At 43.6% G+C, this 27,879-nt stretch overlaps 1 protein-coding gene across 2 annotated transcripts; it reads left to right on the plus strand.

The window, feature by feature from the left end:
- Nucleotides 1-3,728: 3,728 nt before the first annotated feature.
- On the plus strand, nucleotides 3,729-27,879 carry draxina (dorsal inhibitory axon guidance protein a). Of its 2 annotated transcripts, none has more exons than XM_030421291.1 (7): nucleotides 3,729-3,964; nucleotides 15,565-16,073; nucleotides 17,236-17,459; nucleotides 23,091-23,211; nucleotides 23,333-23,425; nucleotides 24,084-24,173; nucleotides 26,114-27,879. In XM_030421291.1, the coding sequence occupies exons 2-7, from the start codon at nucleotides 15,587-15,589 to the stop codon at nucleotides 26,224-26,226; spliced, it is 1,128 nt and encodes a 375-aa protein (XP_030277151.1). In that variant the 5' UTR covers nucleotides 3,729-3,964; nucleotides 15,565-15,586; the 3' UTR covers nucleotides 26,227-27,879. The 2 variants fall into 2 exon arrangements, with proteins under 2 accessions (XP_030277151.1, XP_030277150.1); XM_030421290.1 differs by having other exon boundaries at nucleotides 3,730-3,964; nucleotides 15,562-16,073.

Here is a 27,879-nt window from a genome sequence, read left to right on the forward strand (position 1 = left end):
CTGTTGATTGGTCGGTTGGCTGGTCGGCAGGATTACATAAAAACTGCTGAACGGGTTTCCGCGACACTTGGCTCGAGGACGGTTCTCAGCCCCAGAATAGACCCAATTAATTTTTGGATCTGGATAAAAGGGGAAGATCCAGGAATTTCTCACTCTCTTTAAAATTGCATTTTGATTTTTCAGGGAATAATGGACGGATCCTCAGGCGTATGTAGGTGGCTGGTCTCTGTGAGTGAGTACAATTCGATGCAGATAAAGCGAACAGTTGGGCCTTGGCGGAGGTGTGCGCTCTACTGAATGCTACTCTAGTTAAAATAATCAAACAAATTCACAGCATAGCAGCAAATCTTCACTTTAAGATGAAACCAATAAATGTTTCTACATGTACAACAGTAACAGGATGTTCGATGGTGTCTCCTCGTCTGTGTAGCAAGAAATCTATGGTTGGTGTGTGCATGTGGATATCTACTTTTTCACCAACTCAGAATCTGGAGTATTTCTTTTTTTAATAAGTTGAGCTACTCCAACAATGTTTCCACGTACCTCTGGGTGAAAGTTCACTGATCTGCAGCTACTAGAATACCAGATTACCTGCAGCGACGGTTCACAGCTGGCAGAACGCGGCTCAATCCAGCTCGGCAGAATCCAGAACCTGAGAGAATACGTGAGTTAAAACAGTGTTTTTGATTCCAGCTGACACTTCCTCCCCATCAGGATCTCAACAGTCTCACAGGAGGCACACGGGAGCAACAGGGGTCCCATTCAAATGCCATCTCGTACCTCACAGAGCTGCTGATATCTTGCTCGGATTTGCCCGACAGAGTGTGTAATCATGAAGCAATATGTGGAAATCTCGACTTGGAATTGAAGCCCCCTCCAAAAAAGTGCTTTATTAGCGAAGCGGGAAAGCTATCGATGGATGCATGCAGTGTGTATTATATGCTGTGTGTGACTATTCCAACACAGTTTGCTTGTTTGAACATGCACAAATTCACCAAAGTCAAACTTGGACCCTTTTCAAATGGAAGATGTCTGAGCGCTCAATACACATTTTTCTAAAGGCATTTTAAAAATTTCAGCCTGTTATCTTCCTCCAGCAGACTCGGTCCCTCTGAGCAACACTCACACTTCACTAAGTGGCTTGTCAGCATTGTTTGTATTCACACCAAATGACTTTAAAGCTTGTTCGTTGGTCTCAATAACGCCAACGAGCCATTTTTCAAGGCTGACGCACACACACTAAAAGACTAAAACTCTAAATGTCAACCAATTCCCTCAAGTTATTTACAAACAATCACTCCGCAAATATACAGCATTAAATCTGTCCACACACAACAGGCTCATAGTGTAGACTTAGAATTAATCTTGCCGGCGCTCTGCAGTCAATTGACTTTGTAAGATCAAGACAGAACAGGCCATGAAAAATGGAGTTGCAGAGTGTTACTGCAGAGGATATCTACCAAAGTTGCTCTGACGGTTTCTCTGGCTGTATACTTTTTAAGGAGAGTGTGTTTTATGTCAGGTGCAACCATATTCTTTAGTTTACACTGAGGAATAAACAATGTGTCACATTTATTTTTCTTAAAGTCACCAGATTTGGGCTGCCAGCTGCAGGGATTTGCTCCCATTCAGCCACAAGAGCACAGATATTGGAATTAAAGTCACACACAGCAACTGCTAAAGGACACTGAGGTATTTATCTATTTGAATTCTGAGGTTTGAGGCTCTTTGATTTTTATTTCATGAAGTCTCACAGACCTTCATGCTGGGAAACAAAAATCAGCAGAAAGAAATAACTTAACAGCTAACTTAATTTATAAAATATAAAAACATTGCAGTAATTCAGTGACCTTCTTTTTGGTTTCCGGTCCAGAATTTCTGAATTTCTGAATGAGCTTGTGACCTCAGCATTTCTATAATCCTTTCTAACGTGCTTGTTGGACTGTCAGGGCTCTATGGTGACCAATCAATGTCTTCCACTCTTAAGAGGGACAACTCATGCAGGTGTGCTGTTCAACATGTTCAAAAAGTCAAGTGGCATTGTGAGACTGCCACCACGAGGTCTGAACGCAATATCATCTAGAACATAGTTGTGTGCTGTTGCATTAAAGAAAAACTACAGGTTATACATCAAAGTCTGTAGATCTTAAGCTCTGTTTATGGCTCGCGGCTACATTAGCTAATGCTAGCAAAACGTGGCTTATTAACTTAATATAACTCACTCATTAGCCACAACTAGCATAACTAGCATCACTTGTCGCTACTAACATACTGGCACCCATTCATTAGCCATTACTGGCATAATGTACCCTTTAGCTGCTGCTTATATTATGTAACACATTCCTTCCATTAACTCACTGCCTCATACTGGTTAAACTCACTCATTAACTACTGCTACTATACTGTAACTCACACATTAGGTGCTATTAGCACAACTAACTAATTAGCCACTACCAGCTAAACTCACTCATTAGCTGCTACTTGCATAACTCACACTTCAGGTGATACTAGCACAACTAAATCATTAGCCACTATTAGCATAATGAACTCACTCATTAGCAGCTATTAGCATACTTTATTCATTAGCCGCTACTAGCATAACTTACTCATTAGCCGCTGCTAGCACAACTTAATCATTAGCCACTATTAGCATAATTAACTCAATAGCCGCTACTTCCATAACTCACACTTCAGGTGATACTAGCACAACTAAATCATTAGCCACTATTAGCATAATTAACTCACTCATTAGCCGCTATTAGCATAATTTACCCTTTAGCTGATGCTTATAGTATGTAACTCATTCCTTCCATTAACTCACTCATTAGCTCATACTAGTTAAACTCACTTATTAGCTACTGCTACTAAACTGTAACTCACACATTACGTGCTATTAGCACAACTAATTAGCCACTATCAGTGTAACTCACTCATTAGCTGCTACTTGCATAACTCACACTTTAGGTGATACTAGCACAACTAAATCATTAGCCACTATTAGCATAATTAACTCACTCATTAGCCGCTATTAGCATACCTTATTCATTAGCCGCTACTAGCATAACTTACTCATCAGCTGCTGCTAGCACAACTTAATCATTAGCCATTATTAGCATAATTAACTCACTAGCCGCTACAAGCATTACTCACTCATTAGCCGCTATTAGCATACCTTATTCATTAGCCGCTGCTAGCATAACTCACACATTAGGTCACAACAGCACTAAATCATTAGCCAATTAACTCACTAGCCATTACTAGCATAACTCACTCATGAGCCACTACTAGCATACCTCCCCTGAATCCCTCGACTGTGATTGATTTGCATTGTGGGTAATGTAGGCTTCCAGGTTCTGTATTATCTTGAATCATGCACACAATAATTTTGTCTAAACTAAAGTTTTCTAAAGTAATCCTCAACTGGCTAAGAACATTTTGTGCATCCAGACATGGCGGCTGTCTGATGTGATGGGAACAGTTTTGACAGATGTGATAAAATCATGATGGATCACACATAAAAAAAATAATAAAATAAAATAATTTTTGATAGGCTTTAACTGAGCCTTTGTTATCTTCTTCTCTCGCTTCAAAAAAAAAAGTGACATAAAGTATTGAAAGCCTCAAACTCATACTGAAAGACTAATGACATCACGCACACACACACACACACCGACTCACACTTCCTGTCTCTCACGCGCCCCTCCAAGTCAGCCCGAGCCCGTGACGTGGACGCGCACTCGGGAGCGCGCCCCTCGGAGCCGGTGGTGGCTCCTCTCCTCTTAAGAAGCGGGAGTCGGTCCGGATGCTCGGCACATCCCGGGGCGGACTGCTGAGGTGTGTCGGTCCTGTCCGCTGTCAGCCTGCAGCCTGATGACCGAGCTGCTGTTCAAACCGTGAACAACCACAGAGGAACAACAACAACAACAAACAAACAAACAACAAACAAACAAACCGACAAACGCGGGTAAGGAATTATGTTTTTAACACTAATTGCGTGATTCCCGGTGTGAGTGCGCTTTGTAACGAAAGTGGCGTCAGCGGCGTTTTCCTTTTGTGTCTTGGATCGTTTTGTGTTTTTTTTTTTATCTGATGCTCAAATGACTTTATGTTAATTTATGGTATTTCGTGTATCGTGTTCTGGACCCCTCGTGAAACAGACCTCAGATCTGCGGCTATAACTGACCAGAATTTACGATTACGCATGATTTAGGGCTGCGTGCGCGCGTAAAAACGCACCGGCATCACCTCTTATAACTTAATTTAACGCACAAATTGTTGCCCTTCCCAGTTTCACAGATTATTACATATCAAAGGCAGTTTGACTTGTCAGACATAGAGAGTCGATCAACACGAGATGGACTGAGAGCATTCAGGAGAAATTAGACGTGAGAGTTAAAGCGATCATCAGCTGAACTCTTGTGCTGCTGTTTCCTGCTGTCATGCGTTAAAACTCAGATCAGCATCACAAAGGAATTCACGGGATGAACGGTGAGGAGAATCAGAAATGATTGCAGCGATTATCTCTTCCTGACAGCTCATTGTTGCTTCCTGCACACACACACACACACAGACACACACACAGACACACTAACAGTTGTGTGTGTGTCTGTGTGTCTGTCTGTGTGTGTGTGTGTGGGTGGGTGTGTGTGTGTGTGTGACAGATAAAGGAGGGGAGGAAAGAGGAGGGGAGGTGAGAAAGAGAGAGATTAAAGTTGGGGGTCTCAGTGTGACACCGTGCAATTAAAAAGTGGAACATGCTGCAGAGCACCAATATTTGTGGGCTCTCGTTAATGAGCTGATGTTAATTAATTGCGAGTCAATCAGCGGGGAGGCATCAGACGTGATCAGGGACCCCACAGCGAGTCGACCTCGGGGCCACAACGAGGCTCGGATGCGCTGATACCTGATAAAGGAGAGATAACCCAGAGGAGACGCTTAACGTTTGATGTTCGAGCGGAAATTAATTTAGTTTTTTTTTTTATTCTCTCTCTCTCAAAATTCACATTTTACATAATTCGGCTGACAGACTTGGAGTCAAACGACCTTTAAAGGAGCACGCTGTAAAAGCAAAGTCAGAATTTGAACATTTGCAGCATTAATGAGCTGATAAGACAAACATAGATATCTATTTTTTTTTTTGCGATAACAGATAAGCACACTGTTCTCAGAAGAAAACAAGAACACTGTTTGAGGCCGGAAAGGTGGCAGGGTCCGCCATGTGAACTATGATATCGTGATGTTTGTTTATTCTTAATGGAGCTCTTTCTCATCTGATTAAAATGATCTACATGTTGCACCTTTAAAGATCATATTTTCCATCTATTCGGTCGACACACAAACCTTTCTTTTTTTAATTTCTGTTGTCCTGAGTTTGAGCTACATTACCGAACATCCGCCCGCTCTCCTCCACCATGGTGGTGCTGGTGGTGCTGGTGGTGTAGGACGTCAGTGCCGAGCGTGGCTGCACCCGTTTGATCGAGGCTCTTTCAAACGCTGGCAGCCGGTCTGCGCCGCTCGCTGCCACCGGAGGAGCGAGGACAGAGAAAACTTTGGGTTCATATAATGCGTTTACATGCTTCACTTGATCATCTCTAAACACCAGTGTTTCCCCCCTGCCGACTGGTCAAACTGTTCCCACACACACACACACACACAGACCCAGGTGTCCACATCTAACAAGTTGTGTTGTTGGTCTCGGAGGCCAAAGCTTTGTTGTTGTGCGAGTGTTAGAAGGGATTCAGCTGGTGTCCTTATCTGCCACCGAATGAAAGATGCCACCGACACTTTGTTCTAATTAAGACGGAATAAATCCTCCCTCTGTCTCTCTCTCCTCTCTCTCCTCTCTCTCCTCCCTCACCGCGTTACATCTTATTTTCTCCTCTCCTCTCAGTTTCTCCCCCCTTCCTCCTCCTCCTCCTCCTCCTCCTCCTCCCTTTTGTCTCTCTCATTCTCTCTCCTCTCCGTGGGACGCCTCTTGCTCTGCTTCTGGTGCTGTTCGTGTCTCACAGCATTTTTGGAACCTGCCTCTATGTGGGTGTCTGGAGGAGGTTCCCCCCGCTGTGTGTGTGTGTGTGTGTGTGTGTGTGTGTGTGCATGCACTGATTGTCACGGAGAGAAAGTAGTGTGTGAATGTGTGAACGTGTGAATGTGTGTGCGCGCTCGAACACGAGATAAGGGCCACGTCGCCGGATGTTACCGTGCATCAGCGACGATGTTCTGGTCTCGCCCCAACATCTGTCGTTACCTGCAAACCACATTAGCGGTGAATCATCGGGTGTCTCTCTGCTCTCTCCTGCTCCGGCTCCCTCGCTGACAGATGGACCTTCCTTATGGCTCTTGTTTGTTTTTTGTTTTTTTTGTTTTTTTTACCATCCTGTGTTGGTTCCAGAGGCCTTTGCCATCCAATACGCACCTCAAAAGCTGCAAAATCAACCCCTCCCCTCCCAGTCAACGTGTGTGAATCCCAGTCCTGACATTGTTTGTGGAGGATTTCGGGGGAGACAAAGCACTTTTATACTGCTGAAGTCGCTGCTATTGGCCCTTTAGGAAATGAAGTTTTATGGCGTCAACTGCAGCTTGGCAGAGGCGTTTATTATGCGGCGGCGTTGACTGGAGCTGTAATTTGGGCGCCCGTTATTGAGCTGATATTTATGATGATTTGTCGGCGCGAACTGGACGTATTTCCACCCGAAACGGGAGAAATAAAAGTGTTTGTTAGCGCATCGGATATTCGGCGTGGCTCCGTTTGGAGCTCAGCTGAGTTTTGTTGGTGACACATCTTTTTTTTTATTAGAGTCAATTACACTTAATCATGCACTTTCTTCTCATTATCTGTCACAGAAGAGATAATTAAGCTGTTTGCTCGCCGAGCCGAGAAGCTGAAAGGAGATATTTAGTTTTGTTCTTGTGACCTCTGTGTGTGCCGGGTGGTTTCTTTATCCTGTATTTTCCCTTTTAGTTGGATAATTTCTTTGGCTTTTTCCCCCAAAACCAAACACGTGACAGTACAAAGTTAAAGTCAAATCAAAGTTAAAGTGGAAAGTCATTTTCTGCCCACCTTGCTTTTCCAAGTGGTGTTTCTGTTTCTCTCTCAGAGTTCAACACGCCAACAGCACAGGTGAAAACGTGAGTTTATTCATTAATTCAGTCTCTGACGGAGACATGAAAGCAGAAACGGTGCCAGTCTGCATCAGAAGTCAGGCTACATTTTCCCAGGAGACTTCGTGCCAGACAATGGCCGACAAAATAGCACAGTGAGAGCGAGGTTTATGCAGAATAACTCAAATCTAAACTCTCATTATTCTACAGTCGTCACATTGTGAGATCTACATTGACTTCATAAAGGTACATTGAAGCTAACGGCTTGTCTGTTGCCAGTTTAAGGTCAACGTCTGCAGTGACAAGAAAAGAAAGTAGATCAGCGAAATGAGACAAAACATCGAGAGAGAAGGTGAAACGTGTCAGTCCAAGAATCATATCTCAAAACAGGACGATCAACAATCAGTCTGTTGTGTTAAAATGATCCTGAGCAGGGTTGCTATGTCTTGTACGATCAGTAATCAATACTGTGAGCTCTTTCTCCTGTGAGACTTACAGCCAGTTAAACAAATCTCTGGATGTGATGGGAAGAGATCAACATGAATACTGGTTGTTTTGTTTTTTTTTAACTGGGAGCAGAAACTTCACCTGGAGGAAGTCGGCACATAGAATCAAATCGTTGTTGTGACAGTTTTTGTTTTTGTGTGGATGAAACAAACAAGATTAAAAGTGACGACTGAGCTTTTTTTTCAAACGCTGATTTTTAGATTTTGTTACTTTTCTGTAGCAAGTTCCCTTGATTTTCATTGTTTATGCTAAGCTAAGCTAAGTGCCTCTTTCTATAGCTCATTATTTAACACATGCAGCTTTTGAAAACCAATGAACGAAACAAGAGACTTAATTATAATCTCACACAAAAAATATGTATTTTCTTCTAACGCTGATATGTCAGAATTCAATACTTTATATATGAACTGTTCTCCTGCTGAAACCCCGTGAACTCTGGAAAAGAGAGCGTATTCCCCCAAACCCTGAACTATTCCTTTAAACCTTTAATCTCAGCATGTGGCCAAGAAGAAGAAGAAGGGGAAGAAGAAGAAAAGAAGAAATCCTGAAGGTGGCCTCTGCTCTGCCTGACTTGACAGCTCCGCTCCGACAGCCTGTTTGTGGGGTCTTTGTTTGCTGGCTCCTTCTGGCCCCGCTGGTTGCTATGAGAGATAAAACAACAGGAGCAGATGGCTCCTGGAGGTTTTGGTGTCCCAGCAGGTGAAGCTAAGAAAGAGATGCACACGTACAGCAATTTAATACCGGGGAGGGTCGCCTCCTGCTCCACCTCGCTGCTCTTTCCTCCCTCACCTTCCTCATCAGCTCTCTCAAAGTATATTTTTCATAACGCGTGTGTCAGAAGTGCCGCCACGCTTTAGGGACTGACCGATTGATCGCAGACTGGAGAGATGTCTCCGATCTCAGCACAGCTTAATCATCCAGGCTTCCAACGGTGCCCCCTTTTTTTTTTAGCAAGATTAGCTCTCACTTCCTCTCTCCACTCTGATTCACGTGTCCCTGGTGATAAAACAGTTTGCTCTGTGGTTCCCGTGCACAGGCTTTCCTGGAGATGCAGAATTGATTTTTTTGAGATTCCACTATGGTTTATATAGCGGCACGTATTTTCTCTTCGCACTCTTCCCAGAGCTCAGACATCAATAAACCTCGACATCGCCACCTCAGGATCTGAGCGTCGGATCTTAAATCCTGTCTTGAGGTCAGAGTGAGACGTGAAGTCGTCCCACAGCTGTCGCGTTCCTTTCAGAAAAACGCTTATTTATTTATGTGGTGCTTTACACTCGATTACGTCGGCGCTGTGAATTTCCCCTGACACCGCGATTATCCCGAGGATGTCCTCAGACGACACACACCTTTTGCAGCCCATAGAGTGTGTGTGCTGTTGTGTGTCACTGCAATAACACACCGAGTGTTGTTTTTGTCGATAGTGTACATTTCTACCAACACTTCCATGTTGCTGTTGCTCTGTTGGCTGTGAGGATGTTTGATTGGCTGTAAAGTCACTGGACTACTGATGCTGCGATAAAATTGTGAATGGATTTTTTAATGTACAACATATAAACTGGGATAATGTGCTATTTTAATGCAAATCAACTCGGGCTGGATGTGTTTATTTCACTGCTCACGCATTTGTTTGATTGGTGGATAATCGGTTTTGTGTTTTTTCTTGGGATATTCAGATAAGGGGTTTTTTCGTTTGTCTGTTTTCTAAGTGCAGCCGATCAATACCTTGTTTAACGAAACACTCAGGATCACAAACAAGCATAAAAACGCACCAAACCTTTTGGGAAATGTACTTTTATTCAATAACAAATAATAATACAAACAACAAGACCGTAGAAAAGCAGAATCCTTAAAAAATAATGCCTTTTAATAAACTGAAAGACACATTTTGCAACTCTTTGCCTTCCATCTCAGTCAAGGACAGAGAAAAGTCCGGCTGATTCTTCTCATGTCATGCTCAGCGCTCCCTCCTCCTTCCAACAGAGGCTTCGAATATTCGCTACCCAAACTCCAGAGGCCAAAATGGTATTCAGACGGCCATAAAATCAGAGCAGAGCGTCGTGGCACTCTGTGGTAGGAGCTAGCCGGGCAGCTACTGCGACTTTTTCCACTTCTTTCCGACTTATGGCCGATGGTTTACCGCCACGTACTGCGACAGAGTGAGCAGAGAAAGAAACAGAAACGATTTAGGAGGCTGAATTATTTACACAATATCATCAGATGAGTATTTTAAACATGACACCGACATTTAATCGACATTTCATCGTATTGATTGAAAAAGATACATCTGTAGTCAAATTGAAGAAAACCTTTTCATTAATGTGGATGCGAGTTTGTCGTCTCTCAGGTTTTTACTCGGATGAAACCCGACAACAATCTCTTTTGACTAGATTTTTTCACTACGTGCACGAGTTGAAGGATCTGCTGGGTCGACCGGAGACTCTCAGCTCATGTTGGTTGATAGTTTTGTGCAGCGGTTCCCAAACTTTTTTCTATAGTGGATGATATCAAAAGGAACTGTGGATCTTCTCTATTTTTCTTTTTTTTTTTTACAGTGTCACTGCTTTCAAAAGATTTTCTCAAAATCACTTCCCACATTTTTCTTTGCAAGAAATACACTAAACCACTGAGGGTGAGATGTTCCTCCTCATGTTATTCTTGTCTCTGATTTGGTCGTCCCTTCACAAACTCGTCCATGCTTTGATTCATTTAGCCTCGTCCTGATATAACTCCAGACCCTCCCTTGGGGTCGCGGCCCCCCCCCCTCCGGGCTTTGGGAGCCACCGATTTAGTGCGTCACGTGGTCGAATCCTCTGCAATTATAATAAATCCCTCTCCTTGAAGTGAAACATTCATATAAAGGCTCTATATTTACTTCTACGAGGCCACAACAGTGACTCCGCTTGAAAGCTCGGGTTTCAAATCTTTATTATTTTTTTTGCAACGGTAAATATTTATGACTGAATAATCAAAATGTAAAGTTAGAGCTCAGTATCCTTGAGGATTATTTATCACGAGTTCAACATTCAGAACGTCTCCGGATCTGCTGCTTCTTTAGGACTGTGTGGAAACAGCTCCGCGTTTCTGTCATCAGATTGTGATTTTAAATATTGTTAAATTCTGACTCATGCACAAAAATACGCGACATCGTGTTTTCGACGGTGAGCAGATCACAGGCTGACAAAGTGAAACAAGCAGAACTTTGGCAGATGTTCACGTAGAAGACGCCCCCTTGAAAGTAGATGATCGAATAACATATTTTGGACTCTTTTAAAGCCACGAAATCTTAAAGTCCAAAGGCTGATTTCTGTCTGTTTTTCCGTACGGCACCAGTGACTGTTTAAATGTTGCATTATCTCCAGCTCGTCAGTTCCAGGCCACTTGTTTGGCCTCCCATCGCCTCGGTAGCAGATGCTCGCCCTGCTGTGCCCCGCCGACAACACACAGCCATGTATAATACGAGCTCTGGCAGGAGGCTGTGTTGTTCGCAGAGGTTGTTTATCACACACAAGAGACTGTGCTTAAAACCCGGAATGCCACCCAGAGTGCTCCATTATCGTCCCCATCCTGCGTCTCCTCAAAGGACCACCTGTTAGCGGCACATGAAAGTCTAAAAGGGGAAAACGGGGCACTGCTGTGCCGAGATACTCGCTCGCCCTCCATCTCCGCCCGCCGCCTCTTTCTCATGACAGGTCTATTCAGGCTTTAGATTTGATGGGGTTGACGCGCGGTGCCTTCTGTTTCTGTGGAGGTGTCACATCTTTCTTTTATGTCTGGAAAATTAATTTTTCAAAGGGTCACGTCGACGCGCTGTTGCTGCTATTATCTCCGCCTCGGCTGATTCTTCTCTGGCTCTATTTCGGAAAACATTCAGAGTGTTAATCCTAATTGTGACAAACAGGTACAAACAAGAAATTGGTTGGCTCTGTTTTTTTTTTTTTTTTTTTAATCGCTCGATTCCCGAGACGAAAGGAAAAATCTTCGGGATCGTGTTCGCATTCACGGAATATTCCACCGACATCCTTTCTCGCTATTTGATCATCAAAATGTAGTTAAACTGCTGATTGTTTTCACCACAAATCAATGAATCCTTTAGTCATAAAATGCCAAAATAAAAAAAAATCGCAAATCACAATTTACCAGAGCCCAAAGTGACATCATCAGATTGCGCTTTATGTTCAACCAACAGTCTAAAATCAATTAATCTTGTATCAAAATAGTTGCTAATTAATTTTATTTTGATCTTATCGTCGCAGCTCGATTAGTAATAGTTCAAGATTTCAGGATAATTATTAGCTTTCTTGCTAATCGGTTGAGAAGAACAGGTGGAGGCGGTTTAGCTTAGCTTAGCACAAAGACAGGAAACAGGTGGAAACAGCTAGCCTCACTCTGTCCAACGGTAACAAAAGCTCACAAATGAACACATTTAATCTTGTTTGTTTAATTTCTACACGATCGAGAACTATGAAAGTGACACATTGTGGTTTCACAGTCGGTTGTGTGCAGGACTTTGTTTTTTTCTTACCGCATTAGAAGTGTTTATAACAGGCACACACACACACACACACACGTGCAAATTAGTTTAAATTTGGGGATAACGGTGCTCATGTCTCAGACAGTCTCTCCTAGACGGCGTTCGCAGCATCGCACTCGCTTGTTCACATGAGAAGTGACAGAAATAACCGTGGAACAAATGGCAAAGAGAGAGCGAGGAGGGAAGTTCAAACCCAGCGTACTCTCTCCCCTCCTCACACCTCATCCGTCGCTGCATAATGTGGGTGACAATGTTGGTTTGTCTGTTTCAGAAAGCTACAGAGCACGATCGCTGAAAGTCGTGGTGAGGAGGTTTTCTGAAGCTGTCACAGTCTCGTTTTTGTTTGTTTTCTGGAGATAAGAGAGACGAGATATACCCGGTTTATTACTGAGCTGAGGGCAGAGCTTGGCTCGCTGTTTGCTCCTGTAGAGCCTGGTCACGGTGGACATTTTGGACACTGTGCTTTTCCTGATGTGACAAGTCAAAACGTCTGCAAATTTCATGTAAAGGGTCTTTTGTGATGCATTTTGCAAAGACAAGTTTGATGGTTTGGGTTTTCGGTCTCATGTTGATAGCTAATCTGCACGTGTCGTGTTTTACTTTCCACTTCCTGTCTTTGTCTGTTTCCCTGCCCTTTCTCTGTGTACTCCTGTGTTTCATGTCTTCATCAGCCCTTGTGGACTGAAGTCTGTTGTTTTTCCTTTACTCTGCGTTGGTTTGTCTGTTTCCATCCTTGTGTTCCTGTTCCTGTTCCCTCGTATGTCCTCTGTCTTCCCTTATCGTCCTCCATGGTTTATCTGGTTTGTCCTCAGTTTTGTTTTACTCTTTAGTTTTTTTCTTGGACTTTCCTTTGCCTGCATTATGGATAGTTGGACCTTTGCGTTTGGACACCTTATTAATAAAGCTCACCTCTTGTTCTTTTACCTACCCGCCACTGTGCGTGTTGCATTTGAGTCCATGTTTTGATAAACCGTCACACCAATTCCGTAGCGACATGTTTACTCTACAAACTTTAGAGTGGCATAAATGTTCTTATCCAACTCTCGGCAAGCAAGCAAGCAAAAAAAAAAAAAAAAAATGAGCGTATTTTCCCAAATGTTGAACCGTTCGTTCAATAGAAATCTATCAAAGGCTGACATGATGTGACCCTCTTTCTGCACTGCCTCACCCACGGTCCACTTTGGATTGTTTTCTTATTAAATGACCCCTTTGGTCGTACAAGGTCCAGACCACTCTGCAGCAGCAGCAGCACCTCATGTGTCAAGCAGACCGAGTGTAATCCAAGCTAAACAGTTTGTGTGTGACACGGCCGACTTCCCTCCTCCCCCCCCCCCGACACTCTGAGGGCCTGTTTGGAGATAAAGGTCTCACCTCAGCAGCCAGCCTCACACTCTTGTTTGCAAACTGCACAGCTGGTCGAACTCCCAGAGGCCAGCCGACGCAGTCTGCCTCTAAATCCCCCGAGGCTGCTGCCTGCGCTCCCACTGCAAATTTCCCCCGACATCGGCAGCATCCTCTCCACCCCGCACACACACACACACACACACACAACCCCGGTCCTGTTTTTAGAAACAACTAAATAACCCAGTGTAAACCCAAGGGTGTGTGTTTTAAACTTGGTGTGTGTCAGCGTGATGAAAGAGCAGAGATCTTATCAACCCCCCCCCTTCAACAAAACACAACACAACACACACACACACACACACACACACACACACACCATCACCAGCAGCTCAATACTTCTCCCTCATTGATTTTCTGTATGCTCTGCACCGCCGTTTGTCTTTTAACACAAAGGAGTCGCCTGCCACAGCACCATAATGTGTGTGTGTGTGTGTGTGTGTGTGTGTGTGTGTGTGGCTTGTCGCAGTGTTTGAATGCGAACGACCAAACAAAACCAAATCGTGTTTAGAAGCAACAGCACGACCAGTCATCTGACATGACATGAGGACAACCGGCGTTTACTTATCTGGTGTGTGGTGCACTGAATGAAGACGACACATTATTGATTATGTATCATATATAAAGGTTAAGTGGAACAGTATCGTATCTATTTGGATGTTTGCTTACTTTGTTTTCTTACTATTTCTCCCTTTGCCAACACTAAAATCCCCCAAGTGTCGGACAGAATCTGAATATTTGAATTTCTATGTGAATGATTTCAACATCTAATATATGTAGTTATTTGGGTGTTAGACTTGTTTTCATTGCCGTCGTCAAGTAACGTTGAAACAAGGGGGCTGCTGACCTCATTGTTGACCCAACCGGCCCTCTTCTGGGTCAGGAAGAGGAAGAGGAGGTGACCTACAACATTACTTATCACCCAACTACAATGCAGCACTGAGTTCCTTCTCCAGACAGCTGAATAACCATTCACACCAAGGCTCTCCGAGTAACCCAAATGAAGCCGGTTGGGTCAAATCAGAGCTCACACGTGTCCTTAACGACTCTGTAAGGACACTCCCACACAGGGTTAAAAAGCCTGCGACTCCCCTCCAGTCAGTTAGAACTGAAGAAGCCTCTTGGACGAGCGGCGAAATGTCTTCAAGACACTGAAACAAGTCCAGCTGCCTACGAAACATCCGGGTCATGGTAACTCTCGGTGCTGCATCGTAGGCAACTGGACTCGTTTCAGACTGTAAATGCACTCATGAATCAAATCATAGCACGTTCTCAAGGAAAATGTCCTCGTGGCTTCCTTTTCTTTATAATCCCTCAACATACACGTGCAGCTGAATGTCATTAGAGTGAGCAAACAAACTTTTAGTGACATTAAATCACGATTTGAATTTTGCCCGACTTCAAACTTTAATATATGAATAAAAAAAAGGTGAAGCATTTTCTTCACGTATGGACAACCTGCCGGGCCTTTAATGCCGACACACAGAACCTCATATTTCAGTTCAGTCACACCTCGCAGATATGTTGACTTTTGTAATGAAAGGTACGGTCGGAGGGCCCTCGAGACCACTGAATAGGCGGCGATGGAGGATGTGTGCGGTGCGGTTTCTCATACTGAGTGAGGCGTTGAAGGGGCGCAGGAATGAAGGCTGGGAAGTCATTTCTTAGAAGAAGCACGAGTGTCTGTCTGTCTCTTTATCGCCTCCTCAAACCCGCCGAGTCCAGACAAACGGGCCCGCTGAAGAGGCCGAGGAGGGATGCCGCATGAATTCGTAAGACGGGTGATGGAAGAAGGAAAACAGCGGGACAGACACGTCACAAAACTGGAGGACTCGTGGTTTTACATCAGTTGACTGATCAATTATGATGATGTGTGCTCGATATAATCCTCCGAAACCACCGGATTGTTCGGCCTGTTCTGTGCGAACAATCACGAGCGCCGCTTAAATCTACATTAAGTTTCAGCGTCGGTGATTTGAATCTGAATGTGAGCGGTACTGAGATGTATTTTCTCCTCCCAGCAGGTGGAGTTGTGCTGTACAGACAATGGCTCTCTCCTGGAGTCTTCTGCTGGCGTTCCTGTTTGCCACCCTGGTCCTGTCGCACAGCGCCGAGCCCGGAGCCCCTCACGGCAAGAGGAGACAGGCGCAGACCTCAGCAGGTGGCGGCAACACCCTGCAGCACCCTCTGCAGGGCCTCCAGGGCCACCGCTACAGCAGGGAGCGCGGAGGTCAGGGTGCCCGCGGCGCCAAAGGAGGAGCCGGGCTGCTCTCCCACAGGCCCCTGCACCCCCTGGCCAGGCCTGAGGACGACGGGACGGGCCTGGAGAGTTTGAGCCCGGTGAGACTGGAGATGGGCCCGGGCAGGGACAGAGACAGACCTCGAATGAGTATGAAAAGTCCACAGCAGGCCCGGGACAACGACCTTCTGGGGACACGCAAAGGGAGGGGGCACGGACACGGGAACGGGCACGGACACCACTTCGAGCACAGGAGACAAGGGAGTCGGCACGAAAAGGGGCGGCACGGAAAAGGTGAGTCCTGTGACACAAACACTCAAAATAAAGACCTTCGTTCTTACTAATTATCCACTGCAGTTTGTTCCAAGCAACAAGGAGCTAAAGGGATTTTTCACAGAGGACATTGTGAGTTATAACAGCAGTTAACCTTTCACACTGGATCTACAGACACCTTGCTTTGTCTTCAGTGGGAATGGGTATAGTTTTAATTCACTCCAAGATCAAATGGCTCTGCAGTAGTCACAGGTGTCAGCGCCGACTGGCAGTGATGGAGACACTCTTCCCCTCATGACATGCATTGAAGTTACGGATGCAGGCGTGTAAAATACTTCAACATTCATCTCTTTTCAAACAGCACTCGATGAGCGTTTAGTCTGAATTGGGTTTGAAATAACCACCCGTACATCGCCGCCGGCCTCTTTGTCAGTTACCGATCATTGCTGGCCGCTCGATCGGTAATGTGCACGTGCAACTCTCTACAGAAGCGAGTCCAAAGGATGTGACTCTCTTTGCTCCGCTAACAGAGAGCAGCAGTCGCTAACATTAGTTTAGAAATGGAGTCCGGTAACATAAAGCTAACGAGTGTCCTCCAGCGCAGCACAGAAGTTCCACAGAGCACTTTTCACGGTCACATCTGTATCCATAAACAACATCCTGCTTGGTGTCTGCAGATAATTTACCATCCTCAGTGAGAAGAGTAACTAAATTGAATTGTAACTAGTCTTTACAGTATAAATAGTCTGTGTGACACCTGTTGACAGTGAGATCTGCTGATTATTCAGAATAAACCAGACTTTTATTGGGAAAATATGTTATTGTTGTTGAAAAAAGCAAAAAAAAAACTGAGACTGAAAGGGGTTTTTGGTTAAAATTTGATCAATAAACTGGTCCCATGTTTGTTAGAGAATTGTGCATTATGTAGTCACAACACATCCAAGTCAATTTGGGCGCCACCTGTGCCAAATGAAATGTAAAAATCAATCTGGAGAGAATCAGAGCTAACTAAATGACAGATGGTTGTCATTAAGCCTCATGGGTGCTGATTAATTATTATTTGTTCTGGTTTTTTCAAACTTTTTGCACACAGATATGATAATGAAAATATGTTAAATTGTCTGTAAGCCTCCCACAGACGTAGGGATAATATTTTCTCTCTTTGTCCGTCCTGTCTGTCCAGGGTTTCTTCCTGAACCCGAGCTCAGCTCTGCGTTTAGGGACAGAGATCTGTTCGACGATCCCTCCTCCTCCTCCTCCTCCTCCGCCTCCCCCTCCTTCAGCGTGACCCCGCCCAGTGAAGCCCCCTCCCCCATCGCTGCCGTCTTTGGCTCCGGCTCCTCCATGGTTACCACGGTGATGAACGAGCATCCCCCAACGCTGCCCCCGGCCTCCACCAAACCCCAGGTAACCCCAACGAAACCCAAGTGCTTATTAAAGGCTGCGTCTGTTGTGGCACAGTGTGATCCCAGTGTGCGGGGGAAGTAGAGCGAAAATGGGCCCCATTACTGCCGTTACGCCGCCACAAACCTCATAGCTCATCTTGGAAATGACACTCTCTGCGGCGTGAACCTGGAGGTGCCGCTCGTGAAAAATATCCTCCAGCAGGCCAGACTCACTGGCTCTCGGTCACAGTGTGCGTGTGATAAATACGGCCGCGTTCTGTATAATAAAACGACGCCTCCGGGATCAGAACCACACAGTTCACATTTTCTATAACTGCCTTCCTTTATTAGAAACCACGGCAGGGCAAAAACGTATGCGAGCTTGGAGAGTCTTTTTTTGTGCTCGTGGGCAGCACACACCGAAAAACCTGCAGGAGTGCGCGAGGCACCACTCGCCACCTGTCACACTCCCCCAGCGTGACGCCTCGACAGTATGCATAAACAGCATTTACACGAAAGAAAAGACGCTCACACGTGTTTTCCCCCAAACGCCTTTCATGTTGGCGCCGTTACAAATGAGACTCTTTAAGACAAGACTGGCACCTGATATCAGGAGACGTTGAGCCGGTGCCCGCTTTGTAAGAGCGTTTTTGTCACAGCTGCCGCTACAAAACACCCGACAGCTTGTAGGGCGTCGGTGGGAAATAAAGGCCGAAGTCACGGGATCACCCACATTGTTTGACTGACATGTTGTTTTGTTCGAAGGAGTGCAGCTCAAGACAACGCGGCACAGACGTCCCTGCAGGATTTGTCGGTTGCTGCTTGTAAACACACCATTCAAAAGGTTCATCAAGCGATTCGAAAGAAATCCTGATTACACGCTGCGGTAGCGACTTGTCAGACACAAGGTAAACACGCTCTAAAGCATACGCTGCTTTATCGCCTATTTTACCTTGAATTGGACAAAATGAACATCGTGTTGTAATGAAGATGACTTGAAACTTGAAATCGAGACCATAAACTCATTAAGAAACTGTTTACTGAGGGAATAAATCCACTGAGAAGTTGGGTTTTTTTCTCATAAGCTTACATTTAATTGGATTTCTTTTTGAAACCAGTGGAGCCGCCCCTGCAGGTTGTTACAAAGTGTTCAGGATTAAAGCAGTTCAACATGTTAAACTTGTCTTTGCTCTTGTCTTCCCCGGTCTGCCTCTGTGTTTGATGAATGCAGATTGGACCGTCAGTATGTCTGACTGTCGACGTCTGAGCGTCCAGCAGTCGTGAGTCTTTGCTTTGAGAGCAGTCAGATATAATCGCACCACAGAAGGAAAAAAAAAAAAAAAGCGATAGCCCTCCCTGATCCTCGGTTCAGTGGCACGACCGTGTGGCAGGGCTTCTTAATTAATGTTCGATCTTCTGCTGATGGTTTAATGAGCAGCGGAGCACGAGCAGGTATCCCCCCTGCAATTAATCTGATTGATATTTCCATATTGGCTCGTTTCCTGAGGGCGAGAAAGGAAGCGCAAGTATGGATCTGTTTCCATGAAGATGTTGATTCTCAGTTTTTTGATAGATGTCTTTCAGGGACCAAATATTCCTCAGGAGACGTTTCAAAGTCCTGGTGACTTCATTAGAGCGTCTAACGTTTCTGTTTTGTTTCCTCCGCGCGAGGAAAAGAGACGGTGGCAACGTTTTTATGGCTTTTCATTGTGGAAAGTTATCGGCGAGGAATCCACGGGGGAGTTTTGTTTTACAGCAGTGTCATCACATACTTATCTAAGAGACGTTATTTAACTGAGCTGGAATATCTGAGCTCATGATACTCATACCTTTATACGAATGTATGTATCAGTCAAAAGGTACTTACTTTAACTGTTAAGGGAGCTGCAGAGATTTAAACTGCTCATCGGGTTTTTATTTTCATCTCAGCTGTTGTTATGGGAACTACACTGACATGAAAATATGGAAATATACAGTAAAGCGTGACGACTACGAACAAAGCGGAGTCATTACACATCAGCGCTGGAGGTGAAGTGTCGGAGGAGTCAGTTCTTGCAATCACAATGCAATATATTTGTAATGACTTAAAGTCTAAACCTCAAAATAGCCGCCTCGCCGTGCATTGTACCCCACAGTTTGTAAGCGTTAAAAAGAAAGAGCAATCTCCTGTACTGATCATTTTTTCTATTCTTAGAGTCGTATTATCGCTGCCACAGGGTGAAAAGAACACATTTTTATGCTCGAGGGAAGTGCGAGAGTGCGGATCATAGTGTCAGTGAAGTTTAGAGGGGATTATCTCTTTGGGAGCATGAAAGTACTCAGCTAATTCTCTTGACAGTACGCTTTCTCGATTATGTGATATCAAGTGCGGGCTGCTGACAATTTGGCAAAAGGTCTGTTTGAACAGGAAAAGGTCGAGGAGCTTCTAAAACTGAAGATGTTTATTCTCCAGGGAACAAAAAAAACGTCTTTATTGGTTTTAGATTTCTTAGGAGAAAGCTCCTCTGTTCTCACGTGGCTCCGAACAAACATCAGAGCCTTCAGTTTGCATCCTGTATCCCACCAGCAGTCATTGATTGTTTTAGAGGTGGGCTATTTATTGATTAATTGATCAGTCAGCCGAGGGAAGAATCGGTTTCCTTTGTGATTTATGGCAGTAAAGAGTCTTTCGGGTTTGGACTGTTTGAAGCAATTTGAAGATGATGGTGATTTTACATTAGAGCTGCACGATTAATCAAAGTAGTATCGTAATAGTAAGAAAGTAAGAGATACAACATTTTCTGATGAAGGTGATGAGATGCTGTTGAACATTAAAGGAGCAGTCTGTAGTTTTGGGGATGAAATCTGAAACAAAAGAGAAAGATCTACACTGATGGATTTTTTTTTTAACTACAAACTAAATAAACAAACTCTCTTTGTCATGTCATGACTGAAGAAACTGGAAAAACAACCGGACCTTAAAGCCCCTGTACAGACTTTTCATTTAGTGTTGATTTTGGCGGCCCTGCTGGACGAAAGCGGTAGTGTTTTGCCGGAATGAAGACTGCATTTCCCATGAGCTCTAGCGCCCACTGTTGTGAAGATGTTTGTCTGGCCGGCGCGTGTAGATTTGTTTTGGAAACGTCGGAAAGACGACGGGACTTGCTTTGAAAACTTTTTTTTTTTTTTTTTTTAGCAGCCATCTGCAGCGTGCATATGGACGAGGTAATGTGTCTATTTGTATTTCTACTTAATATAATATGCCGCCGGTGAAACAAAGTAATGCTGCTGTTGCGCTGCAATTTCCCAGCTATCAATATTACCCATGGTGCTACAGAGCTAGCATTACAGCAAAGTCACAGTGATTGTGATGGATGTTTTGTTCTAAGTAAGAAACTGAATCATTTATAATGACAGAGGATATTACCGATGCATCGTTGCAGGTCGGCTGGGCTGATACACACAGCTGAAATGGATGCGTGATCTAAGACGTTTGTTGTCGTTTTCACGAGTGTAGTCTCTAGAGCTAATCTAGTGGTAACATTAGCCAGCTTTGTTGTAACAACATAAATTCATGTATTGCTGTAAACTACGTCCCGCATTACATTTCATAAATGAAATAAAATTTACAAACCTGTCTGGGAGGAATCGGGCGAATTCTGGATCCGACCCTCCCTTCAAGCCCCGCAACTCTCTCCATCTCTCGAAGGAATCGCCAATGTTTATCCGTGTTTTAGCCCTAGCTCGACCGGATTCCCTCTCGGCCTTTCGTTGGTCTTCGGTTCGAATTCTTTTTCTTTTCTTTGTCTCATTATCAGCCATGACAAAAGTTTTAGCTCGGTTAGCACTGGCTAGCATAGCAACAAAACAGCTATGCCGTATCCTGAATGTCGTCAGTTCCGGTCTGACTGCCGTAAATCGTTTCGTCAGTGGTCCGACCCGACCAAGGCCTTTCAGAGGTATAGAATTAGACTACTTAGAAAAAGCTTATCTTCACGCTGATGGGCTCATTTGCTGTTGTAGTTAACAGAGACACATCAGCAGAAACCAGAGACTTTTGCATATCCAGTTAAAAACTCCATACAGGGGCTTTAAAGGACAAGACAGTGTCATATTATTTTAATTTGTTTGTATGTGGCAGACCCTGCCACCTTTCTAGCTCCAAACTGTTCTGTGGACCTGATTATCCTCTGAGATCAGCTTATTTATTCAGTTATGAAGGAAATCAATTCTGAGTTTGTATTATTACCTCATTAATATTGCAAATATTAAAATTCTGAGTTCGAATTTCTCCTCCAAAACGACACAAGGCCGCTTTAATCAATCACATTAAGTTGTGTCACAATGAGAGCAGACAAGGTGGAAAAACAGGAGAAAGCAGGCGTTTGTTCAAAATAAACCACAGGTGCAGACTCAGATAAACAGAACAGAAGATCAGGAAGGGGACAACACAACACAGACAGGTGGAGAGGCACAGGTGAGGGTCGTGAGAAGGGGAGGAGCTATGGCAAAAGGGCTGAGCCAATGAAGGTGATGCAGGTGTGCAGGTGTGGATGGAAAAGGAGAGAGAAAGACACCACAAAAAAAAACAGAAAACACAAACAAAATCAGACGAAAATGACAAGTCGCTTCACAAAGTGTTTTGGTAACAGTCACGTTGTTTTAGAAGTCAAACAGCCGTGTTGCTGCTCACATATGAACACCTGTTGGTCTGATCAGGATCAAAAACACAGCTAACAAACATTACTGCTGTGCTGCATTAAACACAGAAGGCAGAAATGATCTCAGAAACAGAAGAGAGTAAGAAGTTTATATGAAAAGTACGGCTGCCTTAGAATAATTTAACACGTTTAATCAAAATCACTGGTTTACTTGAAATAAACATTGCATATATTAAATTAATTCACTAAAATTCAGTCCAGGAGTAATGAAATGTCCACTGTATTAGTTGCTTTCCGTCCTCACTGGCGAGGAGTAAAGCCTGCGGTTGTGTGTAATGAACTGTTTAAATCTATACGTCTGTGCGTTGTGTTTGCATTAACAGGACAAATGCTGTGGCAAATATTTGTATTCCAGACCGCGGGCAGCCATGCTCTCTGTCACCGATCGATGGGCTTTTTTTTAAAGCTGTGCTGCTATCTCTGTCGACTCTGCAAGGGCAGTTTTATGAATCAATGAAGCAGCTCGGACTGCCGCTGCCTCTGCTCTGCAAGTCCGACGTGTGAAACCCCCTGAACGTGATTACTCGCAACACCGATATAGAAAACACAGTCGACAAATCAGACCACAGTCGCCCGCTGCAGCTGCAGTTGTAATTGCGGTAACTGAACATTCGTCTTAGGCGACAGGATTGGTCTCTCTACAGCAGCTTCTACGCCGGATTGAGTCGAATCCAGGATTAGTTTTTAATGCACAGCTTCATATTCTGATCACAGTTGTATTTGAATACATAAATAAAGCAGATATCTCACATATTATCGCGGAGGCAGACCTTACACAGCGTGCTGGGACTAATTGAAGACGGGATTAGGTGTTTACAGATCTGCACGTCAGCATGTTTGAGCTGCTCCGTGAGGATTTCTCATACGGGACTCGTGCAAATGCTCCCGCTAAGATGTAGGGTTAGTCGTAAAATCTACAGACTCACTTCAATTATGTTATTTTTCGTTCTCAGAGGTCTGGAAGAGGGAAGGGACAAGGGGAGGTGATGCCAACGTTGGACATGGCGCTCTTTGATTGGACAGACTACGAGGACATGAAGCCAGTGGACACCTGGCCGTCGTCCAGGAAGAAAGGTAGGTGATCAGCTTTAATTGTTGATGTGTAACGGATGTTAATATTAAGTTACCCCTATCATATTAAAACATCTGAATGTGTTTCTTTGTGTGTTTGAATGTTTATTTCCTGCTGCGTCAGACAAGAGGCGGAGTAAGAACCTCAGCAGTGGAAACGTGACCGTGGACGCCGACGCTATCGAGCCGTGCGACCACCACCTGGACTGTCTCCCAGGTCGGTCACAATGCGACGCTGTGAGGCGCAAAAATACAAAAGATTTACATCATAAGATTCAATTATCATTACACAACGCAAGATTGTATAACGAAACTATTAGTATAAATAAAAAACGAAATAATTCATGATGACGTGGAGGACGAGGTGACTAAACTATGTTTCTTTGAGCTTCAGAAGTCATAAAATGTGGCATCAATTAATTCTTCTTTATAGAAAAGTTTGAAAGAAAAGTTTTCACACTTGACACTCACACGCCAGAAAGACTTGTAACAGTGCATGTTGTCCTTGGGATTGTAGATTTGTAGTCCTCTTTGTGATTTAATGGAAAAGTGTGATGTGATTTTTAAAAAATTTCATCAGGACCTTGTGGTTTTGATTTGATCAAACTTGATTTGAATTATCAGGCTGCATAATCAAACAACCCCACAAAATCAAAGTGTAAAGACAGAAGTAGAAAAAAACTCAACGTGAAATAACCAGAAACTGTTGAAAAACGATTCAGAGCACCAGTTTTCAGAGCCTTTAAAATCACAATGAGCACGACATTCGACACGACATGACCACTTCTACTACTTTCGTCCTAGTTTTCAGTATTTCATATAAATCTTCTTAATTGTAAATATCTGGTGAACGTCATGTGTTTCTTCTGTTAAAGGTTCCTGTTGTGATCTGAGACAACACGAGTGCAAACCTCACAACAGAGGCCTCAACAACAAATGCTACGATGACTGCATGTGTGAGGAAGGTGAGTGAAGACACCGAGCTGCAGCGTTGAAACTGTGTCACGACTTTAACAGCACAGTATCACATGACAGGAGGGCACGAAGTAAAGGACGAGTGCAACATTTGGGAAAGTAGACTTCTTTTCTTTTAGGTGGAGAGTTAAATGAGCACACTGATACCACTCTCTTATCCGCAGCAAACATTGTTACCCTGTCGTTTTATGTATGTATATATATATATATAAAACAAGCAAGATGAGCTGCTAATAAGTCTGTTGCCTTTTGACAAAGATACACTAGCTGTTTCCCTCTGTTTCCAGCTTTTGAGCTAAGCTTCATATTAAAGTAGCTACAACAAACTTTCAGTTGATCTCGGCGCCCCCTCTGGACAGAGGCGGTAGTGTTTCCATCGCCTCAAGTCGTAAAGACCATAGCCCCTTTTAGATAGAAAACTTGGCACCTTTGCAGCAAAGGTAAAGGCTGCAATGTGCCACCTTGTCTTTCTAAAAGGGAGGTGTAATATTCCCTCTTTTCCAAAAAGCCGCCACTTGGCCGCGTAAACATGTGATGTGACGTGAAGCACGAAATGGGCGTGAAGAGTGAAGCAGGTCGAATTTGTCTTCAAAATAAGAACTTTACATTACACCCCATTGGAGTTTAGAACTGGGTTCTTAGCGGGGGGCTTTTAATTTGAAAGTAGCGGCCGTTCCTAGCTTGCCGCTACAACAACAAGCAGACAACGAAGAAGACAGCTACAGAGACCGAGGAGACGCTAGCATCTCCTGGATCTCAGCAGCTGTCCAGTTGCTCATCTTGACGTCCGTGGATGAAATGATGGACTGACTGCTGTGATCAGCTGTTTCCTGGTTTTAAAACTCCCCGGCTGTGGGTCATAGACAACTCCGCCCATCTCACGCAATTGCCGGCACAATGGTTCTTGACTTGGTGACCACGTGTATTTGTTTTGGAGGCAAAATACCTCGAGGAGGAAGACGGTCAGTTCATGATCGGGTTTGAATATTTTCAGATCCAGTAATTCTCTCCATTTATCGGATGACTGACCGAGGATGACTTGTATTTTTGTTGGCGCTCTGTCACTGTCCCTTTTAGCCGTTTTATTTAGTTCTTCGTTAAAGTCTTTGCTTAAAAAAATCTTCTCCTCTGGCTTCCTTTTAATTGGCTACTCACTGCAAAACTTTTTGCACACCCTGAATTGTTTTTGCTGATTGTTGCAGGGACTCAAACCTGCTGCCAGACATTTAGAATGACTGTAGAAACAGCCAACCTCTGAGCCTCTAAGCTCTTGTTTTACTTACACGCGTAGTGCATTTAACGCTGAACCACGAGAGTGTTATCAACCTTTTCATCCAACTCTCCGTCAGACTCCAGAACGTCACCTTTCAAGCAGCGCCCGCTCCACTTGGTGGCACTTTCAGCATCCATCGAAGAGTTCAGCAGCAGTTCGTCTTTTCATCTGCGCTCGTGTTTCAGAAACATTTCCCACAAGTCTCTGTGTTTGTAATTAAAGTTTTTTAAAAAGTCATTGACTGGCGATGGGTAAGGGTCCCTGGAGCGGCCAATTAGTGGCAGGCTGACACGGTGGTAAACAGAAAACGTCCCAGTGTTAATAAATGTTGATTTTCGTGTAAAATTGTTTTGAGTTAATAAACGCTGAGTTGAGAGATTGTTCATGAGCTCCAGAGGCAGATTTCACTTCAGGGCTGTTTGTTATTAAAATATCCAAACGTGGCAAAAATCCCTCAGACGGGTTTGGAGCTGATTTTTTTTTTTACTCTTGCCGTCTATAACACTGCAGATGTCGCTGTTTGTGTGATCCAAACTGCACGTAAAAATCTAAAGACTCGCAGGTTATCTGTGTTATTCGACTTCCTGTTTCTTACAGCACATTCACACCTGTCTGTCGAATCTATTCTGATAACAGGTCGTTTTTATGATGTTTCAGGGTTTCGGTGTTACGCAAAATTCCACCGGAAGCGACGTGTGACCAGGAGGAGGGGTCGCTGCGTGGTACCTGAGTCAGTCAGCAGTGACCAGGGAGGCTTCATCACTATCTGAGAAGGAGGAAGAGGAGGAGGAGGAGGAGGAGGACAAGATGGAGGAGGACGAACAGGAAAAATGACCCCATGACAGAGTAGATAATATCAGCCAAGACATCACATGACACCAGTAACAGATCAGGTGCTGAAAGGTGGAGACTTGTTGGTTTTAGAATCGATCCAATGATGTAAACAACAGACTTACTAGGTGACTTGTTTGAATGTTGCATTGTTGGATGAGCCACATCGTCAAAATCCAGCAACTCAACATCTTTTAAGCACTTACTAGGTTCAGTTAAAATCCATACATCCGTTTTAATTCCGTTTTTGTAACTCCGGCATCACTACAGAATCGTTTTTAAAGAAAACATGACGAGGGGTCAGTTCACAATGCCCTATTTTCTAGAAAAAGAGCTTTTTTGTTGTCACTTTGTCGACGACTGTGGAGGACTGAAAGAGCCAAAATCAAAAAATCAAAAAATAATGAATTAAGATTCAGTAAATAAATTAATATGCCCTCAAATGCACCAAACACTATATTAAAAATAAATGTACGCATTAATTAAGTTATAAAATGTTACCTACATTTATATTTCTATTTGATTCAACCCGCCAAGGAGATTATGCTTTCACCCGCTTCCATTCGCTTGTTTATTGGTTGGTTGGTTTGTGAGCAGGATTCGAAAAAACTACCGAATGTATTTCCAAGAAACTTGGATGGATGATGAGTCTCGGCCGATAGTAGACCCCGTAAAGTTTTGTTGTGGATCTGGATAAAGGGACGGATCCAGGGATGTTGTTCTCACTGTCTTTAACATTGCGCGACAGGATGTTTTTTTAACATTTTGCTAATTTCTTGGGGAATAAGCTGGTTTATTTCAGTGGCAGGTATCTATGAATATAAAAGGGCACTGTTTAGCCTTGGCTGAGGTTCTAGTTGCTTCCTTATTTGTTTACTTTTACCTCACTGCTGAATTAAAACAGGATAATAATTGATGTCACATTTTATACTCTAAATAATGTCAAAAAGTACTTTTGTTAGTTTTTTGGAGCATTCATCAATATTAGCTTATTTATTGACCCTTTTTTTCTTCTTTTTTAATTTTGGCGGTTTCAGTCCTCCATAGCTCAAATGACTGAGTGACATTTTTAAACTTCTCATTGTTTTTACATTTACATTTGGTTTCATTTTTTAATGAGTTGTGTAAAAACCCTCTTTCTGACGTCTCTCACAGTTTTTTTTTTCCTGCATCTGATTGTCTCCGTCTCTGCCGATCTGAGTCAAACAATGTTTACAAATCATTTTTAAGTTTTGAATCACTGCTCTGCGTCCCTGATGGGAGGCTTCAGGATCATACAAATGAGTCACGTGAACTTTAAAATAGTTTCTGTGCGAGTTACATTTTCTTCCTAAAAATCATTTGTAAATGCTTTTTGAACCCAGTCTGCTGTCCTGTATTGTAAATATGAGTGTGTTTACTTTGCCAACGACTTTTTGTTAAATTGACACCACTTCTCTTGTATTTAACAGTAGAGTGATAAACAGAGATGCTTGTCTGACCTCCCTGTTACATGTCTTAATATATGTTTTATTTATACTGTACTTAAAAACACGTTTGTCTATATATTGTGTTTTTCTGTTTTTGTTTTCATGATTAAACACTTACTAGGA

The sequence above is a fragment of the Sparus aurata genome, chromosome 6 (genome assembly GCF_900880675.1).
Source record: "Sparus aurata chromosome 6, fSpaAur1.1, whole genome shotgun sequence".
Classification (NCBI taxonomy): Eukaryota; Metazoa; Chordata; class Actinopteri; order Spariformes; family Sparidae; genus Sparus; species Sparus aurata.